Below are 19,849 nucleotides of genomic sequence, written 5' to 3'. Positions count from 1 at the left end.
AAATTTGCATCTTTGGATCAGGCAGTTGAGCTTACCAACATATTGGAAGAGGGCCTTGTTGGCATTATGTGATATTGAATTAGCTGTCAGGTTGCTGCCGGTTCACCCTCAAGATTATAAGTAGTTGGGCTTAATTGGATGGTCCTTACATTTATAAGGCGATGCCAATGGGTTGCGCTATAGGCTGTGCAGCACTTGAGTCCTTTAGCGTCTTTCTGGATTGAACATTGTGAGTCAATACTCGTTTAACTGGGGGTATCGTTATGTGGATTATTTTACTGGCTGGTTCATGTGTCACCAGCCTCTGCTAAGGCTTACTGTACGCCCCTTTTATTCCCTGAGGAGCTGGGTGTTCCCAGTGGATAGGACAGTGGCTCCTACTGCCCCTTTTAACGTATTTGGGGGCTAGCTGGATACCGTTGCTCATACCTCTGCTTGCCTGTGGAAAAGCTGTTTGCCATGAAGGACGTTATTCTTGTAATACTTCCTCTGATAGCAAATGTTGCTTTGTCAGATTCTATCATTGCTAGGTCAGTTAAAAAAAAAAAATGGCATGCAGGGTGGTTGTTCCAGGCTGCCCCTTCCATTCCTCCTTGGCCAGGTGGGGTCTCATGGCCCAGGGTCCCTTCATCATCCTGTACAGTGGCCTTGAGCCTGGTAGGGCAAGGCAATCACATGTGACCTAACTTTTCTTGAGTTTTCCCCATTGTAGTGTCAGCGCACATCTGGACTGAGGAGTAAAGGGACCGTCGGGTCTGTCTTGGTCTGATAACCAGGCAGTGTGAGGGTCCTGGCAAAATGGTCCTCATGCTTTGGCAGAGTCTCTGTCCCCCTTTTAAGTTATTTCCAGCTGCACTGCTTAAGGTTTAATATTGCGTATCTGCTCGTTTTATTACGGGATCTTCTAATGTTTTCGCTGTCACTCTATCCTGTTTTCAGTTGGAGAGCTTCAGATCCTGGCCTCTGGACGCCCAGCTATAGCCGGATTTTCTGGAGCTCCTGTGGCGTTTTGGCAACAATTGATAATTAAGAGGAGTAGTAGCTTACATTTCCCCTTCTGCTTTCAGGCCTGGACTGATTTCTTAGCGTTTAGCTGGGAGTCCTCGGCCATTCAGAGGAACTTGCCTCCATCCTCTGAGCAGGACCTGCAGTAATTGGACTACCTGCTGCAGATTGTATGCACTGTTAAAACCATCAGAATTCAGTCTGCTGCAATGTCTGCCAGAGTAAAGCTTTAATTTTTCAGAGACCCTTCTAAAAGTGTGTCGTGCTCAGGGTCTCGGACGGTTGTAAAAGGCTCCAGCCTTCACAGGACTGCAGGCAGGAGGCCGGTCTATCTTGACCTGTGCAGTATCTGCAGCAAGTTAAGACTTCTCTCCTGGTCCTAGATCTAGACGAGACTTCTTTCAGTATTCCATTGTAATTTTGGTGTACTGAGGGTTGGGGAAATTGTGTTAAAGCCAGCACAGGGCTGAGAGTTTGGAGGCTTATTGCCTCTGGATTTTTTCTCATCTGCTTTGGAGCTTGTCATAAGTGTCTGGAGCTCTAAGTCAGACCTAGTGGGCTGGGTTGCCATCATCAGGCTTCCAGTCACAGGTAGGTGGGCCCTTGCCCTGTTATTGGATACCAGAAACATTTGGCTTTTCATTCCCCTGGGGGCTGGCTTGATCCTAGAAGTTGCTGGTTCTCGTGGGTTGCTCCTTCGGGATATGCGTTCCCCTTTTGGAGTTGAGACTTGTAGTGCGCAACTCCAAAACTGACCAGCTGGGTCGGGGGGAAGTTGTCCGCCTCCCAGCGACTGGGGAGGTGGGCCCATGCCCAGTCAAGGATGTAAGGAAGTACTTGGCCTTGAGCCTCCTGGGGACGGCTCCCTACTCATGCATGAAAATAGTCACTCTTTGGCGCGACACCAGTTCACAAAAGTCATGCATATGGCCATCTCTGCTTGTGGGATCTCAGCCTCTGGTTTCGCCCCTCATTCCTTTCGCATAGGTGCAGCGACTATGGCGGCCCATTGGGGCTTCTCAGCCGCCAGGATCAAGGATTTGGGGAGATGGAAATTGTATGCTTTCAAGGGTTAAGTGCGAAACAAAATGCTGAGTTTGGTACTTATGCTTGTTTGTTTCAACCCTTGCAGATCCCACGCTGGTCCGCGTCTGGATAGTGGGACACAGCATCGTTCATTGGGCTGGCAGCAGAGCGAGGCAGTCTGCAAAGGGAGCGTGTCCCGGCCTCCCACAGCACATGCAAGTGTCATGGTTTTCCAGACGTGGAATGTCATGGGGAGAGTTTATGCCGCTGATTGGTCGCCGGCTGCTCTCGGACCTCCCCACCCTATGGCCATAGTGGTGCAGCTGGGGGGAAAATGATGTGGCAACTATTGATTGCCTTGCTTTGCACACCTCAATCCAAAAGAGATTTGGAGGCATTGGCAGCCTTATTACCTTCAGTGAGAATAATTTGGTCTCACCTGTTGCAGAGGCAAACCTGGCGCGGTGTTTCCCGCCCGGAGGCCGCTGAAAGGGCCAGGAAGCGCATTAACTCTGCTGTTTGTGTGAAGGTATTGGAGCTGGGTGGTTTGGTATTTCGCACCCAGACATTAATTTTAAGGCTGAGGCCCTTTACCGGGCAGATGGAGTGCACCTCTCCGATTTGGGGAATGATGTTTGGCTGGATGCGGTGGCTACTAAATTGGGTTCATGGTTGGGTTTGTGAGTGGTTGGCGGCGAGCGTTAGAGCTCGTGTGGCGGTTAGGCATTGGTTATAATATGCTGGTGGTGGAGGGGTCAGGCTGGGCTTGCCCCTCCCATTGCGCTGAAGGGAATTCCGTTAAAGGAATCCTGGGGCTTGCCATGATTTCGTCCAATCCCTGTCATGGGACCAGGGCCGCCCAATCCCTGTCATGGGAATCCTTGTCATAGGATCTGGGCCGGCAAGCTTTCGGGGAGCTGCTGGGGTGAGCGGCGTGGGTCCGACGCTTAGCTCAAATGACCCCCAGTTTGACTTTCTCTTCTACTGGCTACCGATCGGACCTCGGGATGTCAGTTCTGTCCCAGGCGGGGGGACAGATAGTCATAACCAATGTCTAAACAACCACTCACTGATTTTGTATTTTAATAAAGTTGTGGCCAAAATAGTGCCCCAAAACCAAAACTAAATTACGTATTATGTGTGAAGTTATTTGAGGGGTGGCCTGGGGACCTACACACGCAAGGCGTGTTCTCCAATAAATGAGAGCACGTGTTGCGGTGTGGGCCACCGGGCCAGACCTCTTGTTGCCAGGCAGGTTAACAGTTGTTGCCTGGCATTGTGATTGGATAACCGGGTTGCTGGGGCAAATTGTATGTTGCAAATTGGGTGGGTGGGACCATGGTCTTTAAATATTGGTGCACTCTGGTTTCTCTTTCTCTTTGCAGAGTGCATCGGATCACCCGCCCGCCCGCCCTCTTTTCCGGTTGACCTTGCTTTGCCTGTCATGGGGTCGTCTGCCTTGGCGCAGGGGCCTAGTAGGAATTTTGCCATTTGGTGATTGGCTGTGCCATTTGGTTTTTGCCTACTACTCAGCAATTCGTCACAACTTGTAAGGTTGCGGTTAGGCATTGGTTATAATATGCTGGTGGTGGAGGGGTCAGGCTGGGCTTGCCCCTCCCATTGCGCTGAAGGGAATTCCGTTAAAGGAATCCTGGGGCTTGCCATGATTTCGTCCAATCCCTGTCATGGGACCAGGGCCGCCCAATCCCTGTCATGGGAATCCTTGTCATAGGATCTGGGCCGGCAAGCTTTCGGGGAGCTGCTGGGGTGAGCGGCGTGGGTCCGACGCTTAGCTCAAATGACCCCCAGTTTGACTTTCTCTTCTACTGGCTACCGATCGGACCTCGGGATGTCAGTTCTGTCCCAGGCGGGGGGACAGATAGTCATAACCAATGTCTAAACAACCACTCACTGATTTTGTATTTTAATAAAGTTGTGGCCAAAATAGTGCCCCAAAACCAAAACTAAATTACGTATTAGGTGTGAAGTTATTTGAGGGGTGGCCTGGGGACCTACACACGCAACTATCTACCTGAAAGAAAAGGCTATTGTTTACTTAATCACTATCCTCGGATCTTTATTCTCTAAGAGGATGTCTTTGGAGTAAAAACATCAGAAGCTTCTGTTTGTATGCACTCAGCCAGTCCCTTTCCATAAGGAGAGAACCCTGCAGCTGTAAAGTGGGCAGTCCTGCCAGGAGGCGCCTCCATTTCTCACAGAGCTGAGCCCAAAGTACGCACAGCTGATCTGAACTTTTCCAGCAGTGCTGAAAATGTCTCCTGTTTACATTGCTTATCCTCAGGGAAACAATAACCACCACTGCCATATAATGTTATCTGGCAGATTATGAAAGTGCCACTAGCACAATTAAAAAATAAACAACACCGTTACATATTACACCGGCCATAGAAAAATACAATAGCCTCAAGGAACAAACCTAGCTAACTCCACTCTCAAATATGAATATGTTGATTTAAACAGTGAAGGAAATCCCAGATTAAAATGCAGGAGGCATGCAGATGCTTAGGGAGGGAGGAACTCTTCCACAACTCTAAAATGAAATACTTCATTTTAGAGAGAGAGAGGTGACCGAAAACTATCTGAATCAAGCTATCTCTCCTGGGTTAGAGATGTTACTGTAGCATTTTGGCTCAGGACATATGTGCACACTGACCTTCAGGTCTTTTTCACACAGTACATCTTAGATAAGCCAAAAGCCTGTGGTCTGCAGAAACAAAAGTGTGACGAGGGGTGCAAGAGAACTGTGGAAACTCAGTGGGCTGTAAGTAGCATGGCTAGAAGGTTAACGACAGGGGTGAGGACAAGAGGAAGGAAGGACATCTGCAGTGAGAAAGTCTCAACATGCTCATCCAGTTATGTTCAAAAACAAAATCTCTTTTCTGCACCAGGTTTTCTCCCTTCTTTCACATCTGTCCCTGATTATGTGTCAATAATATTTAAGATTGCTCTTTAGTAGTTTTTTCAATGTTTTCAGAGTGTAAGAGGTATGATGGCAGAGTAGTTCTAGACAGAGCAAATAGACTATAGCAGGTGTCAAGTAGGCACCGGTGAAGCTCACACTTAATGGATTAAGCAAGTTAATTGTTGCAGTTTTGATTATTTACAATTCCAGATATTGAGGTTTGACCAGAGAGACTTGCATTCAAATCCCTACATAGACATGAAGCTCACTGCATGATTTTTGGCCAGTTGTGGGTGAGACTGGATCCTTCAGATAAAGATAGCCTAATTTCTCATTGAAATATGATCTAAGTCACAGAAGTCTGAAGTTAAGCCCCGCAGTGATTTTACCAGAGGTGGACTCTATGCTTTGGAGAAAAGCAATGAATTATCAGGGGTATGTCACGTTTCTCTCTTTATTTTATAGCCTTGTAAATCTGCACACGGTAACCTCCCTTTATTTCTTACACTCTAAATTTATCTAAATTTAACCTCTCTTTATCTTTTGCTAAGCTCACAATGTTATTGGGTAAATATCCCCTTTGCTTTGTGCAGCACAAATCCCTTTATTAGTATTGTCTTTGTCCTATAACTTATATCAAGGTGGAGCTCTTTAGAGAAAGAGTGGGGTTTAAACATTGATAATCACCTCTGGAAGCCAAGCTGCTACTAGAAATTAGCCTTCAAAACCTTCAGATGCAGCTTAGGTCCTATTCCAAACCCAAAACCTTATGATTGCTATCACATGTATGTATCTACATACCTGTTTTGGGTTTTTCTGGCATTGGAGTCATGTATCCATCTTCATCCAGCTCGTTTCTTGGCCCCCGTTCAGGTATAAAAACGGTTGGGTCAGCGCTGTACCTCTGAGTGATGCTGTCTTCCTGTGAAAGGCTGGCCACTTGCTTCCGCAAGGTGCCATTGCAGCAAGTATCATCGCAGATCTCTGCAGCACTTTGCATGATGGGAAGTTCTGGTGCTATGCTTGGCATGGCAGCTCGGTATGGCAAAGGAATTACTTGTTCGGTAGCCAAGCTGCCGTCTCTGTAGATAAACTGGTTCTGTAAGAAACACAGACCACGACACGAGAGACTCATAAACAATTGTACTTGTGGGCTTTTGTGCATATAATATTACATTTTATTTTCATTTATTTGTTCAACTTGATTTTTCCTTTCCAGATATGCTTTCCTGGTATTCCAATTAGAATAGACCTCGAGTATCACAGCACACATCTTCAAAAGAAAAAACCTTACAGAAGACCTAGTAAAATTTTGCCAAAAATTAAAAAACTGATGGCAAAATAGAAAATTCCAGGTTGACATTCTATTAAATTCCTTTTTAATGCAATCATTTAGAACCTTCTGATCCATACATGTCAGTACTCTCCCTTGAATAATATATTTTTTTTAACCATTTCAAGTATCATCTCTCCTTGTTTGCCTCATCATATTCCCACCAATGCCTGGCTTCAGAAGTGGTTTTTTGAGTGTGTGCATATACTGCAAGAAATTCTGCCACTTTTACCAAATTCATTTCGGTTTCCCTACAGTTCCTTAGATGTTTCTCCCTAGCAGAAACTTCCCAAATCACCCAAAAAATTCCCTTTAGGTAAAACTCAGTGACAATTTAGACAGGTACATATCAGCATCACTCAGAAATTTTGCTTAGACAGTTCATATTGGCAGGAAATTCCACTTTTGCCACAGAATTTTGCTTTAGGCAAAACACTTTGGAAATACTTTTGTTCCCAGGCCTAAACCTGCAGAGTACTGGCGCCTCTTATTTTTGCTGCTCATGGCAGCCATTTTGTGCTGGTACCCAAAGCACTTTTATGAGTACCAAGCCTCATTTTTTCAACAAAAAGCACTGCAGGACAGTATCTAGTAAAATAGCATGCACAGTTGAATTATCTTTGTTCTTTCAGAAATAAACTTTATATGGATATGGTTGAAATCTTTCATAAAAGGGTAGGGGATAACTTTCTTCTTCTTTCTTGTGGGCTTCTAGAGATTATTAATCAGTTACTCTTGCAGGAATTACCTGCTATTTTTGGAGCTCATCATCTCAAGAAATTATCATAAAATAAGATTTTCTGATGATCTTATATTGTACTTCCTGTCATTATGTGTGTAGCTTCAACACATACTTTAAGTCTATATAAAGAGAGTGATTTTATGTACAACTGTGACCTATATAGGGCCTTAGTTCTTGTAAGTTTGAGAGGTGTTCTTTCTTACTTAGCAGGTCGTGGGGGTATTCTGAGAGTTGCTATCCCCTTTAGCTTATATTTGTTACAAATAAGGGATGTTTGGGTTTTTTGCAGAGGGGAGTTATTGGTGCTTGTCCATTATTTTGACCATTATTTTGTTTAATGAGGTACTGTTTATTAGTATTATATGTCCATTTCCCCCGGTATTTGTTATATATTTTTTCTGTAACTGCTACAATGCCCTAATAAAGAACTTGGTACTAAAAATGCACTGGTATCGAAATTCATACCTTTTTGGATCAGTAACACAGACTCTTGCCTCTGCATATGTTGGAGAGAGACTGAAAAAGGGAATAATCTAAACTAGCTATTGAAAACTGCCTATCTTTCATTTCCAGCAGAAAACAAACATCTTAATACAGCAAATTTAAAATCAGTTGGCATCTATTATGTGTCACCTTCTTTTACTTATGAAGGAAGATTTTTCAAACTTCAGAGCTATTAATTATAAATTAAGACATGGGCACCTCTCATTGGGGCATTCCAGTATCTGATAACTGATCAGAATGGACACACACATACACACATGTACACACACAGGGCTGGCACATCCATTAGGCAGGGTAAGGCCTGTCTCAGGTGGCCCTAGTCCCTGAGGCAGCATCCCTGTGGGCACCCCACCTGCCCTGCTGCTTCCGCTGCCAGCACTGGTGCCCATTTTAGGTGAGATCTCGCCAAAATCATGTGGAATCTTGCAGATCATGCGAGACCTCATCTGAAATTGACACCAGTGCAAGCACTGCTTCTCTGCCGGCAGGGGTGGGTGGTGCAGAAAGTGGCAGCAGGGCAGGGTGGCACCTCCCATTTTGCCACAAGCGGTGCCACTCCTGCACACACCCCTAATTCAATGAGAAATGCAAGTAGCACATCCAAACTTACAGGGGTTCCTTCCCCCCAGAAAGATGTCTTTAGGCTCAAGAGTGGCTTCCTAATCCGTCTGTACTCCCTTGTTTTAAATCATAACAATTTCTGGTTATCAGGAAAGCTGAGAACATAACTGAATAATGAATTAGCAACACCTGACAGTAATGTAAAATAGGAACTTATTCCGAAGCAGATATTAAACCCTGGTGATGTTTTATTTTGTAGAGTTCCAAGCTCTCAGTAGAATTTCCACTGAGATCAGAGAGACTACTCAGTCCCTCAAGAACATGGTAAGTTCTGGAACTAGAATTGAGGAAATGAGTGAGAGGCACGTGATGGAATTTAGAAAGAAAAGAGAAGGAATGAAATGTTTTTAAAAGACAGACAAACCCCTAATAGATGAAGGTTGATTGGGAAATACTTACTCCTGACATAGGGGCATAGGCAGGAGGAGGGCTGTGTCCAATTTCACTCTAATAGGAAAGAAAAATGGAATGATGGATATAGTAAGAGGTTGCATGAATGAAAAGAAGTCACATGAGCTCCATGAATCAGTGAAGAAAAAACATGCACATTGGTGAGTTTACTCAAATCTCAGTCAAAAGGGAAAGGGATCCAAAAGCAGTTTTGCGTGAACTCAAGGTCTGGAGGGTTTGACTGGGAAATGGTTGAGAAAAGGCTGAAAAGATGGGAAGGAGTTGCACAAAGAGTAGCAGGCATGCAGCTTTTGTCCTCAAACCAAGAGTCACATGGAACGTCACCAACTATTGACCCACCTGATCTAAAAAGAAAGAGTTTGTTGCCCAAGAATGAAAAGAAAGCAAGGACCGAATTGTCAGAATCTCTTATGTGGCAAATATTTATCAGACACACAAGCAGAACTGTCCTAAGATAGGTTTTCCAATGGTAAAAATTTAAAGTGGCATAAAAAACCTAATGTAATAGCCAGGGAATATGCAACCCGACTGCTTGATACCGTTTTCAGATTTTTCTTTCAGTAAATATTTTCAGATGTGTGTGACAGAGAGACAGAGAACAATACCACAGAACCAGACGATGTTTCCTAAGCAGCATTTAGAATGTAAAATGATTCATGTAATGGAGTATGTGGCATGAGTCCATCTTGGCGGTCTCCCCACTCTTCTACTTCAACCCTTTTTCAGGTTGGGGTTGAAATGCAAGTCAGTAGAGCATGAGACACTTAATCTCAAGGCTGTGAGTTCGAGTCCCACATTGGCCAAAAGATTCCTGCATGGCAGGGGGTTGGACTAGATGACCCTCGTGGTCACTTCCAACTCTACTATTCTATGTTTTGAGGGTCAAGAGGGCAATTAATGAAATTCTGTCGACATCCATTCAGATGCAAAAGAATGGCTCACTTTGTTTTCATTCATCACTTATTGATGTTCACCATCCTTCTAATAGTCTCTTCCTTTGGAATGATTTGATACTATTTGCATCTTTGTTCTGTACTACAGTAAACAGACTACAGGGCCAAACTAGGTGTGATGGTGGCCTCAATCAAGAAGGTAAGGTCAGTAGTAGAATCTGGATTAAAAAGCAAAAATGATGCATGGATGAGAAGCGGGGAACCCCCTGCCCCCAGTGGCTTATCTCTTCATTTTCTCACCCAAATATTCTTCTCAACCAAGGTCATACACCAAAAGTTGACTTGTGCATGCAGAAGGTCTCTCAAAATCCGCCATCCTACTTGTGGGCAAACAAACTGAGGAGGATCATTTCACTCAGTTTCTCTGGGGAGAGGAGACCTTCTCCAAGAGTTTCTCAAAGTGAGATTTACTGTTAGTAGCAATAACACCAACCTACCTCACAAACAGCATTGCTGTGAGGATAAATGATTCTAGGTGCTGCAATACACATTTTAATGAATAATACTACTGGTATTATTTTAGAAAGAAGGCAGAAAAAGATCAGAATTATTGCAGTGGCAGCAGCTTTTCCAGACAAGCAGCAACTCCTGCTATGCATTGCTCAACAAGCAGCCTGCCTAAATACTTACACACCTAGTGAGCTTCCTGACAGATCTGTGAAGTGCAGAGTTGTCTCAAGGAGGAAATTTCATTTTATTAGCCTACTAGCAGACCACTGTTTCTTAACAGTCCCAGGCAATAGGGTTGCATAAGTAAGCAAGTAGCAGAATAATTAGTGTCATATTCTAATGACGTGACCCCCCCCCCCAAAAAAAGTCCTGCCAGACATAGTCCCTGCTCTCTGCCTAGCTCAGTTCCACCTGGTTTGGAACAGACTCCAACTACAAAGATGGCTGCTGATGGTGCCTAGGGTCTTTCATCGGTTTCAGGTCCTGGATAAGCCAAAACCTTAGTTTTGGCCTTGAGAACACTTAACCCTCCTGCCAGCTAGGGAAACATTTCCTTGCATTATTCATGTAAACAAATGACATATGGGGAGGGGGCAAATACTACATTTGTGAAATGCACTTGGAATACTTATGGTTTTGTTGTACCTATATATTGATGGTTTGTTTACTGTTCTCTTGTGAGCTGCTTTGGGCATAATTTTGAAGAGCAGTAGGCAAATAAACAGAACTACCATGTAATAACTCATTTAATAACTTTTAAACAATAGCATTGCTTTTTTCACAAAATTCATTTCATTCAAATTTGTAGTCTCCATTCATAAAATAAATTGAAGGCTGACTTTCAAACTCGGGTGATTGCTTTTTAAGAAAGGGGGATGGGATATAGGGTACAAGCAAAGCAGTAGTCTTCATTGAGAAACCTTCAGGAGTACAAGAAAATATGCACAGATTAATACATTTGGTGTGGTCAAAAACTGAGAACTTACTCAGACTTGCAGGAAGAGAACATCGTGTAGTTTTCATGGGAAAATAAGAGTCCAGAATGCCAAAAGCTGCTTGAACATATAAGGGAGAAGTCTACCCTTGCAACCTTCTCCCTGGTATGCTAACTTTCCACATGAAAGGAGGCTTTGACACATAGATTCATGCTCTGACATCTACAGAATGTACACTATGGAATTCAATACTATACGGTGTAGTGCCAGACACCAACTAGGACATCTTTCAAGGGGGACTCGTGAAATCCATGGAGGACAAAGCCTTCCATGGTTACTACTACCTCTGATGGCTCTATTACCTCCAGTGACAGACAGTTGCTGAGCTCATTTTGGAAACCAATGCTAGAGTAGAAGGCCTTTGGTGCAGCAGAGCTTGCTCTTAATCCACCAGAAGCATTCTCAGGTGGCTCAAAGTTCTCTGTGGGCTTCCTTCTTCACTGTTTGAATCACCTTTCAGAAAGGTACCACTACTAGTTGCATAAACCTTTTGAAAACATGATGATTTGTTGAGGAAATACAGTGATGGTTCCCATGCCAAATAAGAGCTGTGGGGAGGGAGGTTCTTCGTTGGGGCTGCAGTGTTAACCAGTCTTCATCCTGACTGTGCTCCCCACATCACTACATACTTGCTATTTAAAGAAGGTTCACACAACTGCAGGGGGCATATTCACCATCACAACATTTAGTCAGTGACCTGCCAAGCTTCAAAATTACAACAAGGAATACCGTGGAACCATTTTGATAAATGGTTCCCTTTCCCCCCTCTTAAAAACAAAATACTAAGCAAGGGGGGGGGGGATAAAGGGTGTTTGAGCTGCTTCAGCTTTTGTGTGTGTTTGGTCATTAAGTGATAAAAGTGCCATAGTCACAATTCCAAAAAAAGAATGCCAGGAAACAGCTGAAGCACAAATTAAATGCAACATAATTGTTTCTTAAATGCCGTTAAATTGCTTCCTAATTACAATGCAATGCCATAATTTTGGAAGCCTCAAAAATACCTGTTTGTACTTAAGATAAAAAAACAAACGGAGACCAGATTCCCGCCCCCGCTCTATCCGCCTTCTCTTGATTGTGAGCATGGGTTCTGGAGGGAAAGGTGAATAATTTCTCACCAGCTAGAAAATTATGTATTGGCAAGGGAAGGGTTGGTGTTGAGTGAAGCAACAGGTTGAACCAATATTCTTGAATTACTACTATGCAATGCTTTTGACAGGCCAGGAAACAGAGGTGCTGCATGCCTGGGGTGTGTGCTCCCACAAAGGCTGGTAGGAAGTGGAACCCAGTTTCCAAGGCACTGCTCCCATGTAGGAAAATCAAGACACAAATCCAAGGGGTGATGATTATCCTTTAGCACTGTAAACCAACAAACGATGGTGATACTAAATAGTAAAAAGAGAGCTTTGCCTGGGGCAGTGTGGGACAAGAGAATGGTGGCTGGGCACTGAAGACATCTTGCTATGGCCACTGTGACAGCAGGTTGTTAAGGGAGATCAGGTTTCTTAAGGGAGGAAAAAGGAATAACTGTGAAGCCGTTGCTAAAGATGAACTGTTCTCCTCCAATTCTGTTCCATCTGTCCAGTTCAGAAGCCAAAGTTTGCTTGCCCTCCCCACACCCATAGTAACTTCACTGATCCTTTTCCCAGCTCTTGTATCATTTATAAAGTGCCTAAAATATTAAAGGCAAATGTAGCCATCTTAAAATCAAAGCAGCACCTTTGCTGGCAGGCTATTATTTACCCGACCTGATTACAAATTTTAGTTAATATAAACTTAAAATTATAATTGGCTACGTTTCCATTCTATTGAATGGGATGGGGACTTCAGTGCAAGAAGGGGAGTGAGTGTAAACAAGATGGGAGTGGGAATTGAGTGGCTGGGGGGGAATGTGTAGAAAGAAATATGTTATGGTCTGGATAGGTTATTTTCTGCTTCACACTGAGGAGCAAGGGGAAGAAACAAGGGCAGCCCATAGAACTCAATGGAGGACTGGACACATTCGCATTAGCCCCCCCCCAAAAAAACACCCAAAATTGGTGGGGGGTTGGGTGAGAGCAAAACAAGCCAATAAGAACTGAACATGCTCAGTATGCACAGAATGCTTACTTTTGGATGGGCAGGAGGAAAACCTGGGGGAGGGCGAATGCCATGGAGCAGCGAGACAGAAACACGTCCCACTGCAATGTTTTATTACAGAGGCATCTTACCTACTTTGTTTTTCTGGGGTCAATAGTGTCCTACTACTGCGCTCGTATCATCAAGTTTTATGTTCCTTAAATATCACTATCAGCACCATTCATGATTCTAGTCCACAAAAGCTCATGGTGCAATAAATGTGCTAAAGGTACTGCAATATGTTTTGAGGGATTACCCTGAGGAACTTTGCTACTTTGGTTGTTTACCATGCTGCTGTTAGGTCCATAAACGTCAATAAGATCCCCTCAGGAAGCTGCCTTCTCATACCGAGTTAAACTGTTGAGGCTCAGTATTGTCTCTACACAGACTGGCAACAACCCTCGGGGGGGGGGGGGTGTCTCTCCCACTCCTACCTGTAGATGTCTGGGAGTCAATGTTGGCCCTTCATGCAAAGCATATGCTTTCCCATTGAGCCCCAGCCCTTCCCAGCACATGGCTAGGATCCTAGAATTTGGATCTCAGTTACACCCAAGAAGTGCTGTTGGACAGCTTTTTGAGAAGCAGTCCTGGAGCATATATTTGCCCAGGTTCATCCAGGAAACAGACACATGTTTTACGTCTTGTAGGGAAATGTCACTTTGGTCGGGAAATACAATTGCTGCTGAGCTGAAAGCCTGAGAAGTGCAACGATGGGGCTAAAGCACACGTCCGTGCATTTGCATCAGGACTTCAGTCTGCACTGGAACAGCCACCCAAATCGTTCTTCTGCATGGCCCCTCCCATTATACTCTGTTGTTTTGGATCAGAGCTTGGTCCCCATTATCATTCAGGGCTGGTTTCTCTTGCTGCTTCCCTTCCTCCATGGCTACACGTCCTCCTCCCTGTGGCGATAGGAAAAAGGATCCTCCTTCAAAGCTGCAGTTGCTGCTGTTGAGGCAGCTGGAAACACAGGAGATCAGGGCCTCTGACGCTTACCATGTAGCATTGGGGGGGGGGGGCGTCTTCAGGACACAAGCGTCCACAGCTCTCATTCATCGCTGCTGCAAACCTTGTACTCCCTAGCTTTGTACTTTTGCTGTACAAACATTTGCTGTTCAGCTGCTCTGAAGCTGTTGGGGGATACAGACACATCTGAAAAGTGACTGCATAATTGGTGTCACTTTCTGTTAGGGATTGTATTTGATTGCCTGCTAATTTCACACTAGACGAGAGGGCTGCAATTTTCTCAGCAAAGGTTAAAGAATGACTATTTCAGTGGAGCTGTATGAAGATATGCACTACTGAAACGAGCAAAGACAAAGATCTGAGCTCCCAACTGCCAGGATTTCTCACCCTCCTATGCCTACTTCAGTATCCCGTGAACAATTAAGTCTTGCTTGTCCAGCAGTATATTTGCCCTAATTTGCAAAACTGATATACAAAATTTGCATATACAGAAGAAGATAAATGAGGTAATGGAACCAGGCACCTAAGGCTTTAATTGACAAGGAAATCATTAGATGTGTCCCTGTGAAATCTCAGGGTTCAGATTCAGATTAGCAGCTTAAAATTCAGCTAGGCACCTCCCTCCCTCTCCTTTGCACTGTGCTGTTGACATCATAGGTGGGGTGGGGATGGCTTCACCCAATGAACATCATCCCCCCCCCTTCTGTGCCCATGCAATCCCTCCTGGAACTCCTATTCATGAAACTCTCATCCATGTATCCATCTGCGGATGCGCAATGACCACCTCAAATGTTCATATCACTGATCATTCCATATCCAGTTTTCTATTCAGACTGAAGTTGGTTTGAGAAAAACACATTTTACAGCTGTCGTCAGGAAACGACAGGGCTGATATGGCGTATATTAATTCAGCCTTGAAAACTAGCCGTGGGAGCACACTAGATGCAGAGTAATGTGGAGACACCATAAGGTTCTATACTGTACTTTGCTTCACTGTGAAACTCATTAGGTCAACCATTCTCTCAGCCTAACCTACCCCATGGCGTTGTTGGAAGTGTAAATTGGGGTATGCGCCCCACCCTGAATAGCCACTCTTTTGCAGACGTAAGAATGTGCTGGATGTGGAGGTTCTATTTGGCTGTCATGGCCAACAGCCACTCATAGACCTATTCCAAGGCTGGATTTAGGGGCAGATGGCCCTAAATTAGGGGCAGCAGACATGGGGGGGGGGTCCAGTTCACATGGCATAAATAAATGTACAGTTTCTGATCCTTGCCTGCAAATTTGTTATCTTCTGCATCAGGAAATAATACTGCATCAACTCTTAAAATGTGCTATATATGAAATAAGACAAAAGAGTGAGATGCTCCTTGCCTAGGGGGCATTTGTCCTAGACTACGTATCTGTTTTTCCAGAATCCCCCACACTTGCTTGTGGGGTTTAATGTTGGGTTTCAGGCTCCCTCAGCATGGTGCCCTCCGGGTGTTTTGCACTACAATTCTCATCATCCCTAACCGTTGGTCTTGCTGGCTGGAGCAGAAGGAAGTAATAGTTGAAAACCTCTGAAAGGAAACAAGTGGAGGAAGGCTACAGTATTTCCACAAAGATGACAGGGAGGGGGTTAAAGTGAAAATTTTGAGGAATCTAAATTCCTGAATTATTTGGATCAATGGCTTCTGCACCAGAATTTGCATTATTGTAAATCTCGGCTTGATTTTGTTTAATTCAGCATTCTGCATGATGTGGAGCCCTGCTCCAGAGCAACGCAACCTTTGGGGAAGTGTGTGGCACATAGCCCAAGCAGCTCTCAGATGCTCTGCTTGACCATTTAAGAAATATTAGGTCATAGCTCCTAAGCTGTAATCCACAGAAACAATTAATAGGATGAATGTCAGTATTCAGGAAAAGTCAATGAACCAAGTCCTCCTACCCTGGCAAGACGATATAGCTGCTCCACTAAGTTGAAAGATTTCAGAAAGAGCTCTGTGTGGAATAAGGACAGCTGGTTTATGCAAGTGGATCTGTGTAATATCCTACATATACCCAAGTGGAAAAGCAGATAGAAAATACAATGCAGAGCCGTCCCATCAGCTCAGAGCAAATATTTCAAAGGAACAGGCTGGTATTTACAGCAGATCTGAACTGAACTGAAATTCAAATTGGAGAAAGCTCCCTGGAGGGGACCCACACCTCTTCCCAAGAGCCACATTGTTTTCTTCTGAATATGGAACAAAAAGCAGACAGACGCTGCCTTGCTTAAAGGTAAAGGTACCCCTGCCCGTACGGGCCAGTCGTGTCCGACTCTAGGGTTGTGCGCTCATCTCACTTAAGAGGCCGGGGGCCAGCGCTGTCCAGAGACACTTCCGGGTCACGTGGCCAGCGTGACGAAGCTGCTCTGGCGAGCCAGCACCAGCGCAGCACACGGAACCGCCGTTTACCTTCCCGCTATAAAGCGGTACCTATTTATCTACTTGCACTTAAGGGTGCTTTCGAACTGCTAGGTGGGCAGGAGCTGGGACCGAACGACGAGAGTTCACCCCGCCGCGGGGATTCGAACCGCCGACCATATGATCGGCAAGTCCTAGGCACTGAGGTTTTACCCACAGCGCCACCTGCGTCCTCACCTGCCTTGCTTAGGAGTACCTAAAAGAAGGATATTTCAATCCACATCCAAAGGAGACGGGGACATCCCCCCCCCAAAAAAAGGAGGTATAGCAAAATGGAATATATGAATAAAGCAAAGGGGAAAGGACCTTCCCTGCATGTTTTTGCATTCTTTTCATGAAAGAAATAATGAGCTAGATAACGAGACAGCAGGCTGTGGGGGGAGAAACAAGGCGGAGTGGCAGAGTGGGAAGCGTGTCCATGGCTCGCCATTCCCTGAGCACTAATTGCAGGAAATAGGCCACAGCCATGCAGCTCCTGAGCTCCATGCCTGCTCTTGCCAATCTGAGTAGGGGGGCAGGAGCAGCGGGACCCTCCCCACTCTCCACCTCACAGCTCCTGAGCAGCCTTACTCTCCTGGTTGGTGCTGGGCCAGGACTGAGGAGGAGGACTCCAGGGGAACAAGAACAGAGACTCAAAGAGACCTGCTGCCCAATTGGCCTCTGGCTCCCTTATTCCACTCTTGCAGGCTGTCAGAGAGGGCCGGCGAAGGTGGTGATGCATTATATTAAATATATTTCCAATCAAAGAAACTGTCATACGCTGACCACAGTGGCAGTCGCACTGGGAATGCTTCCACTATTTCATACATCCTGACTCTGTTTTCAAGGAGAAGTGCTTGTTTCTGTTAGCTATCCCTGTTCCTATTTTGTCCTATTTTTTCCCCTTAAATTATTCTTTTTATTATTCTTCATTTTGTTTCTATACTGCTTTATATATTTTAAGAAAAGACCTCAAAGCCGTTTACAACACTTTAATACCTCAAATAAAACAATCCAGAATAAAACAGTACTGCAGAAAGTCAAATAAAGCATGCATTTGAAGCCACAAAGATTTCGAGGTAAAACTGGAGGCGCTATTAGGCTGTGCCAAGTGCATTAGCTTCCATTTCCTCAATGTTACTGAATGTGCTGAGTTGCAGAAGCTAGTCTAAGGAAATTGTAGCCAGATCTATGATGAGATTAAAAATGCAATCCCATCCTTGCTTTATGCCCACCCAATGAAGATGTGGAGTGGTAAAGCCCAGAGATAAGAGGAAAGGTCTTCTTCTGGATCAGGAATTGGGTAAGTGGCAGCAAGCAATGGAACAAATGGTAAGTTCTCCCAATAGAGAGATGTAGAAAGCAGTGTCCCCAAGAATCGGCATTGGGGCCTGCGCATTTTAACTTGTACATAACTTGTACATAAACCATTGAGAGTTATTGGGTAGCAGGCAGGTGGCCAAGTTTGCTGAAGATACTTGTTCAGGGGCGTTAAAACCAAGAGTGATTATGAAGAGCTCAAAAAGGATCTCTCCAAACTGGGTGAATGGGTGGCAAAACGGTAAATGCAAGTCAATGTAAAACAAGTGTAAAATGATGCAAGTTTGGGCAATAATTTTAATTTCACATATATGGCTCCTGGGCCTGAAATGGCAGGGAGTGACCAGGAATGAGACCTCGGGGTCATTGTGGATGGCTCAGTGAAGATGTTGAACCAGTGGGCAGCAGCTGGGAAAAGGGCAGCTTCAATTCTAGGGATCACTGGGAAAGGAAAGGAAAATAACTCTGCCAGTAGCATAATACAAATTGGTGGCACAACTGCATTTTAAGATACTGTCATACCAGGGAACTCCCATGACCGCACCCTGTGAGCATGATCTCCTGGCCCTCTAGGTGGTCTTGCTCAAGTATGACTCCCATATCCCTGGCCACTGACTGTGCTTGCTGCGGCAGATGGGAGCTGCAGTTCAGCAACACAGGTCCAAAGGCTCCCCATGTCTGCCTATTGTTTCTCTTCCCCGTTCCCAGCAGGGCTCCCAAGCCATGGAGTTGGGAGGGCATTTCCTCCGGCGCATGGCTGGTGTGTGCGTGCATCTGTCAAAGGAGTGGCCATCTGCAGGTTGTTTGCGGGGCCAGAAGATTCAGGTCCTAGGGTGACTGATGCCAGTTGTCTGGGCCTGTGCATGCTGGTGAGGGGTGTGTGGTTTCCTTTGCTGCTGCAGTTCTGTAATCCTGCATGCAAGGGGACAGAAGGATGTCACAGGGGAGATTTGCCACTCCTACGCGTAGGAATGAGAGTTACCGAAGAGTTTCAGGGAAGCGAGAACTGGGTAGAACTAAGTTCAAATAGGGTGAAGAATAGCGTCTGCTGCCTTGAGGTCCTTGGAGGGCAGATGGAATATAAATGGAAGAATTAATTAATTCTGGGCCTGGCTACTGTGTGGACATCCTCAGCATGGAAGTATATGACTTGGATGTCATATTCTTGGCTCTTGGGGTCTCCATGAATGCCACTGGCAGGCCTGCGGCTACGATCGCTCTTGACAGTGATATTCCTTTACTGCTGGGAGTCTATTGGATTGGATATTATGGTTGGAGATTCTGCTACAGTGACACTCCCACTCTTTTGCACCCCCTCACATCCTATTCCAGTTTGCATAATCCCTTGCATTATTATTATTTTTTTAATGTGGCATGAGTAATTTTTTATTCTGAAAGTGTAGCCCAGAGGAAAAAAGTTTGAGAACAACTGCTTCACACTGCCTCTCTGATCCTCCCATCCTGTCTAAATTTAAAACAAAAGGAAAAGCCTTGTGATGTCTCAAGGGCCATACATTGCCAGGCTCCTATATTTTTAGGCCCTGGAGTTGGCAGTGAAACCAAGCTCTGTGTGATACTGCAGTAGGATTGGAGTTCTGAACTTTAGAGTGGGGGGAAATTCCTCCAGAGGGAATCAAAAAGGTAAGATGTTTGTGCTGTGCTGCGAGGAGGAGATGGGGTGGAAGCACAAAAAAGGCTTGATGAACGCATTTCACCTGCCCCTTCCCTCCTTTCCCTGTTTCCCCCCCAGTCCACTTTACACAGTAATCAAAGGATATTCTGAGCCTCTCAAAAGCCATCAGCCCTCATTGAGAATGAAATAGAGCACATCTTCTCCAAAGCCTTTAGCGCAGCAATCATTACAGCATGTTGACTGGCCTGAACAGGGGAGCTCTTAGAGATGGATCTGCAGAGGGTGGGGAGGGCTGTGAGAAGCCAGCCTAGACATGTGAATAGAAAGTTGATTATAATCTCCCCAATTTTATTACAGTTGTTGGGGGGGGGATAGTTAAAGAAACCCATAAACGGGCACTCCTGGCCTCTTAAAGGAAAGAATGGT

At 45.0% G+C, this 19,849-nt stretch overlaps 1 protein-coding gene across 5 annotated transcripts in view; it reads right to left on the bottom strand.

Annotated features, from left to right (window-relative positions):
• ERBB4 (erb-b2 receptor tyrosine kinase 4) overlaps positions 1 to 19,849 on the bottom strand; it is an 837,205-nt gene that overhangs the window by 17,628 nt on the left and 799,728 nt on the right. For 3 of the 5 annotated variants that reach the window (XR_014556491.1, XM_083704222.1, XM_083704221.1), the window contains exon 26: positions 5,756 to 6,053. Coding sequence is in view for 4 of the 5 variants with exons in the window: in XM_083704222.1 (XP_083560348.1) it covers positions 5,756 to 6,053 (298 nt within the window). In the remaining variant the exon portion in view is untranslated. Of the gene's footprint in view, positions 1 to 5,755; positions 6,054 to 8,553; positions 8,602 to 19,849 lie in introns of all 5 variants that reach the window. The other 2 variants (XM_083704220.1, XM_083704219.1) reach the window with 1 other exon arrangement.

The sequence above is a fragment of the Podarcis gaigeae genome, assembly GCF_964106915.1.
Source record: "Podarcis gaigeae genome assembly, chromosome: 1".
Taxonomy (NCBI): Eukaryota; Metazoa; Chordata; class Lepidosauria; order Squamata; family Lacertidae; genus Podarcis; species Podarcis gaigeae.
The sequence above is the reverse complement of the archived record's forward strand: the minus strand, read 5'-3'. Positions and strand labels throughout refer to the sequence as shown.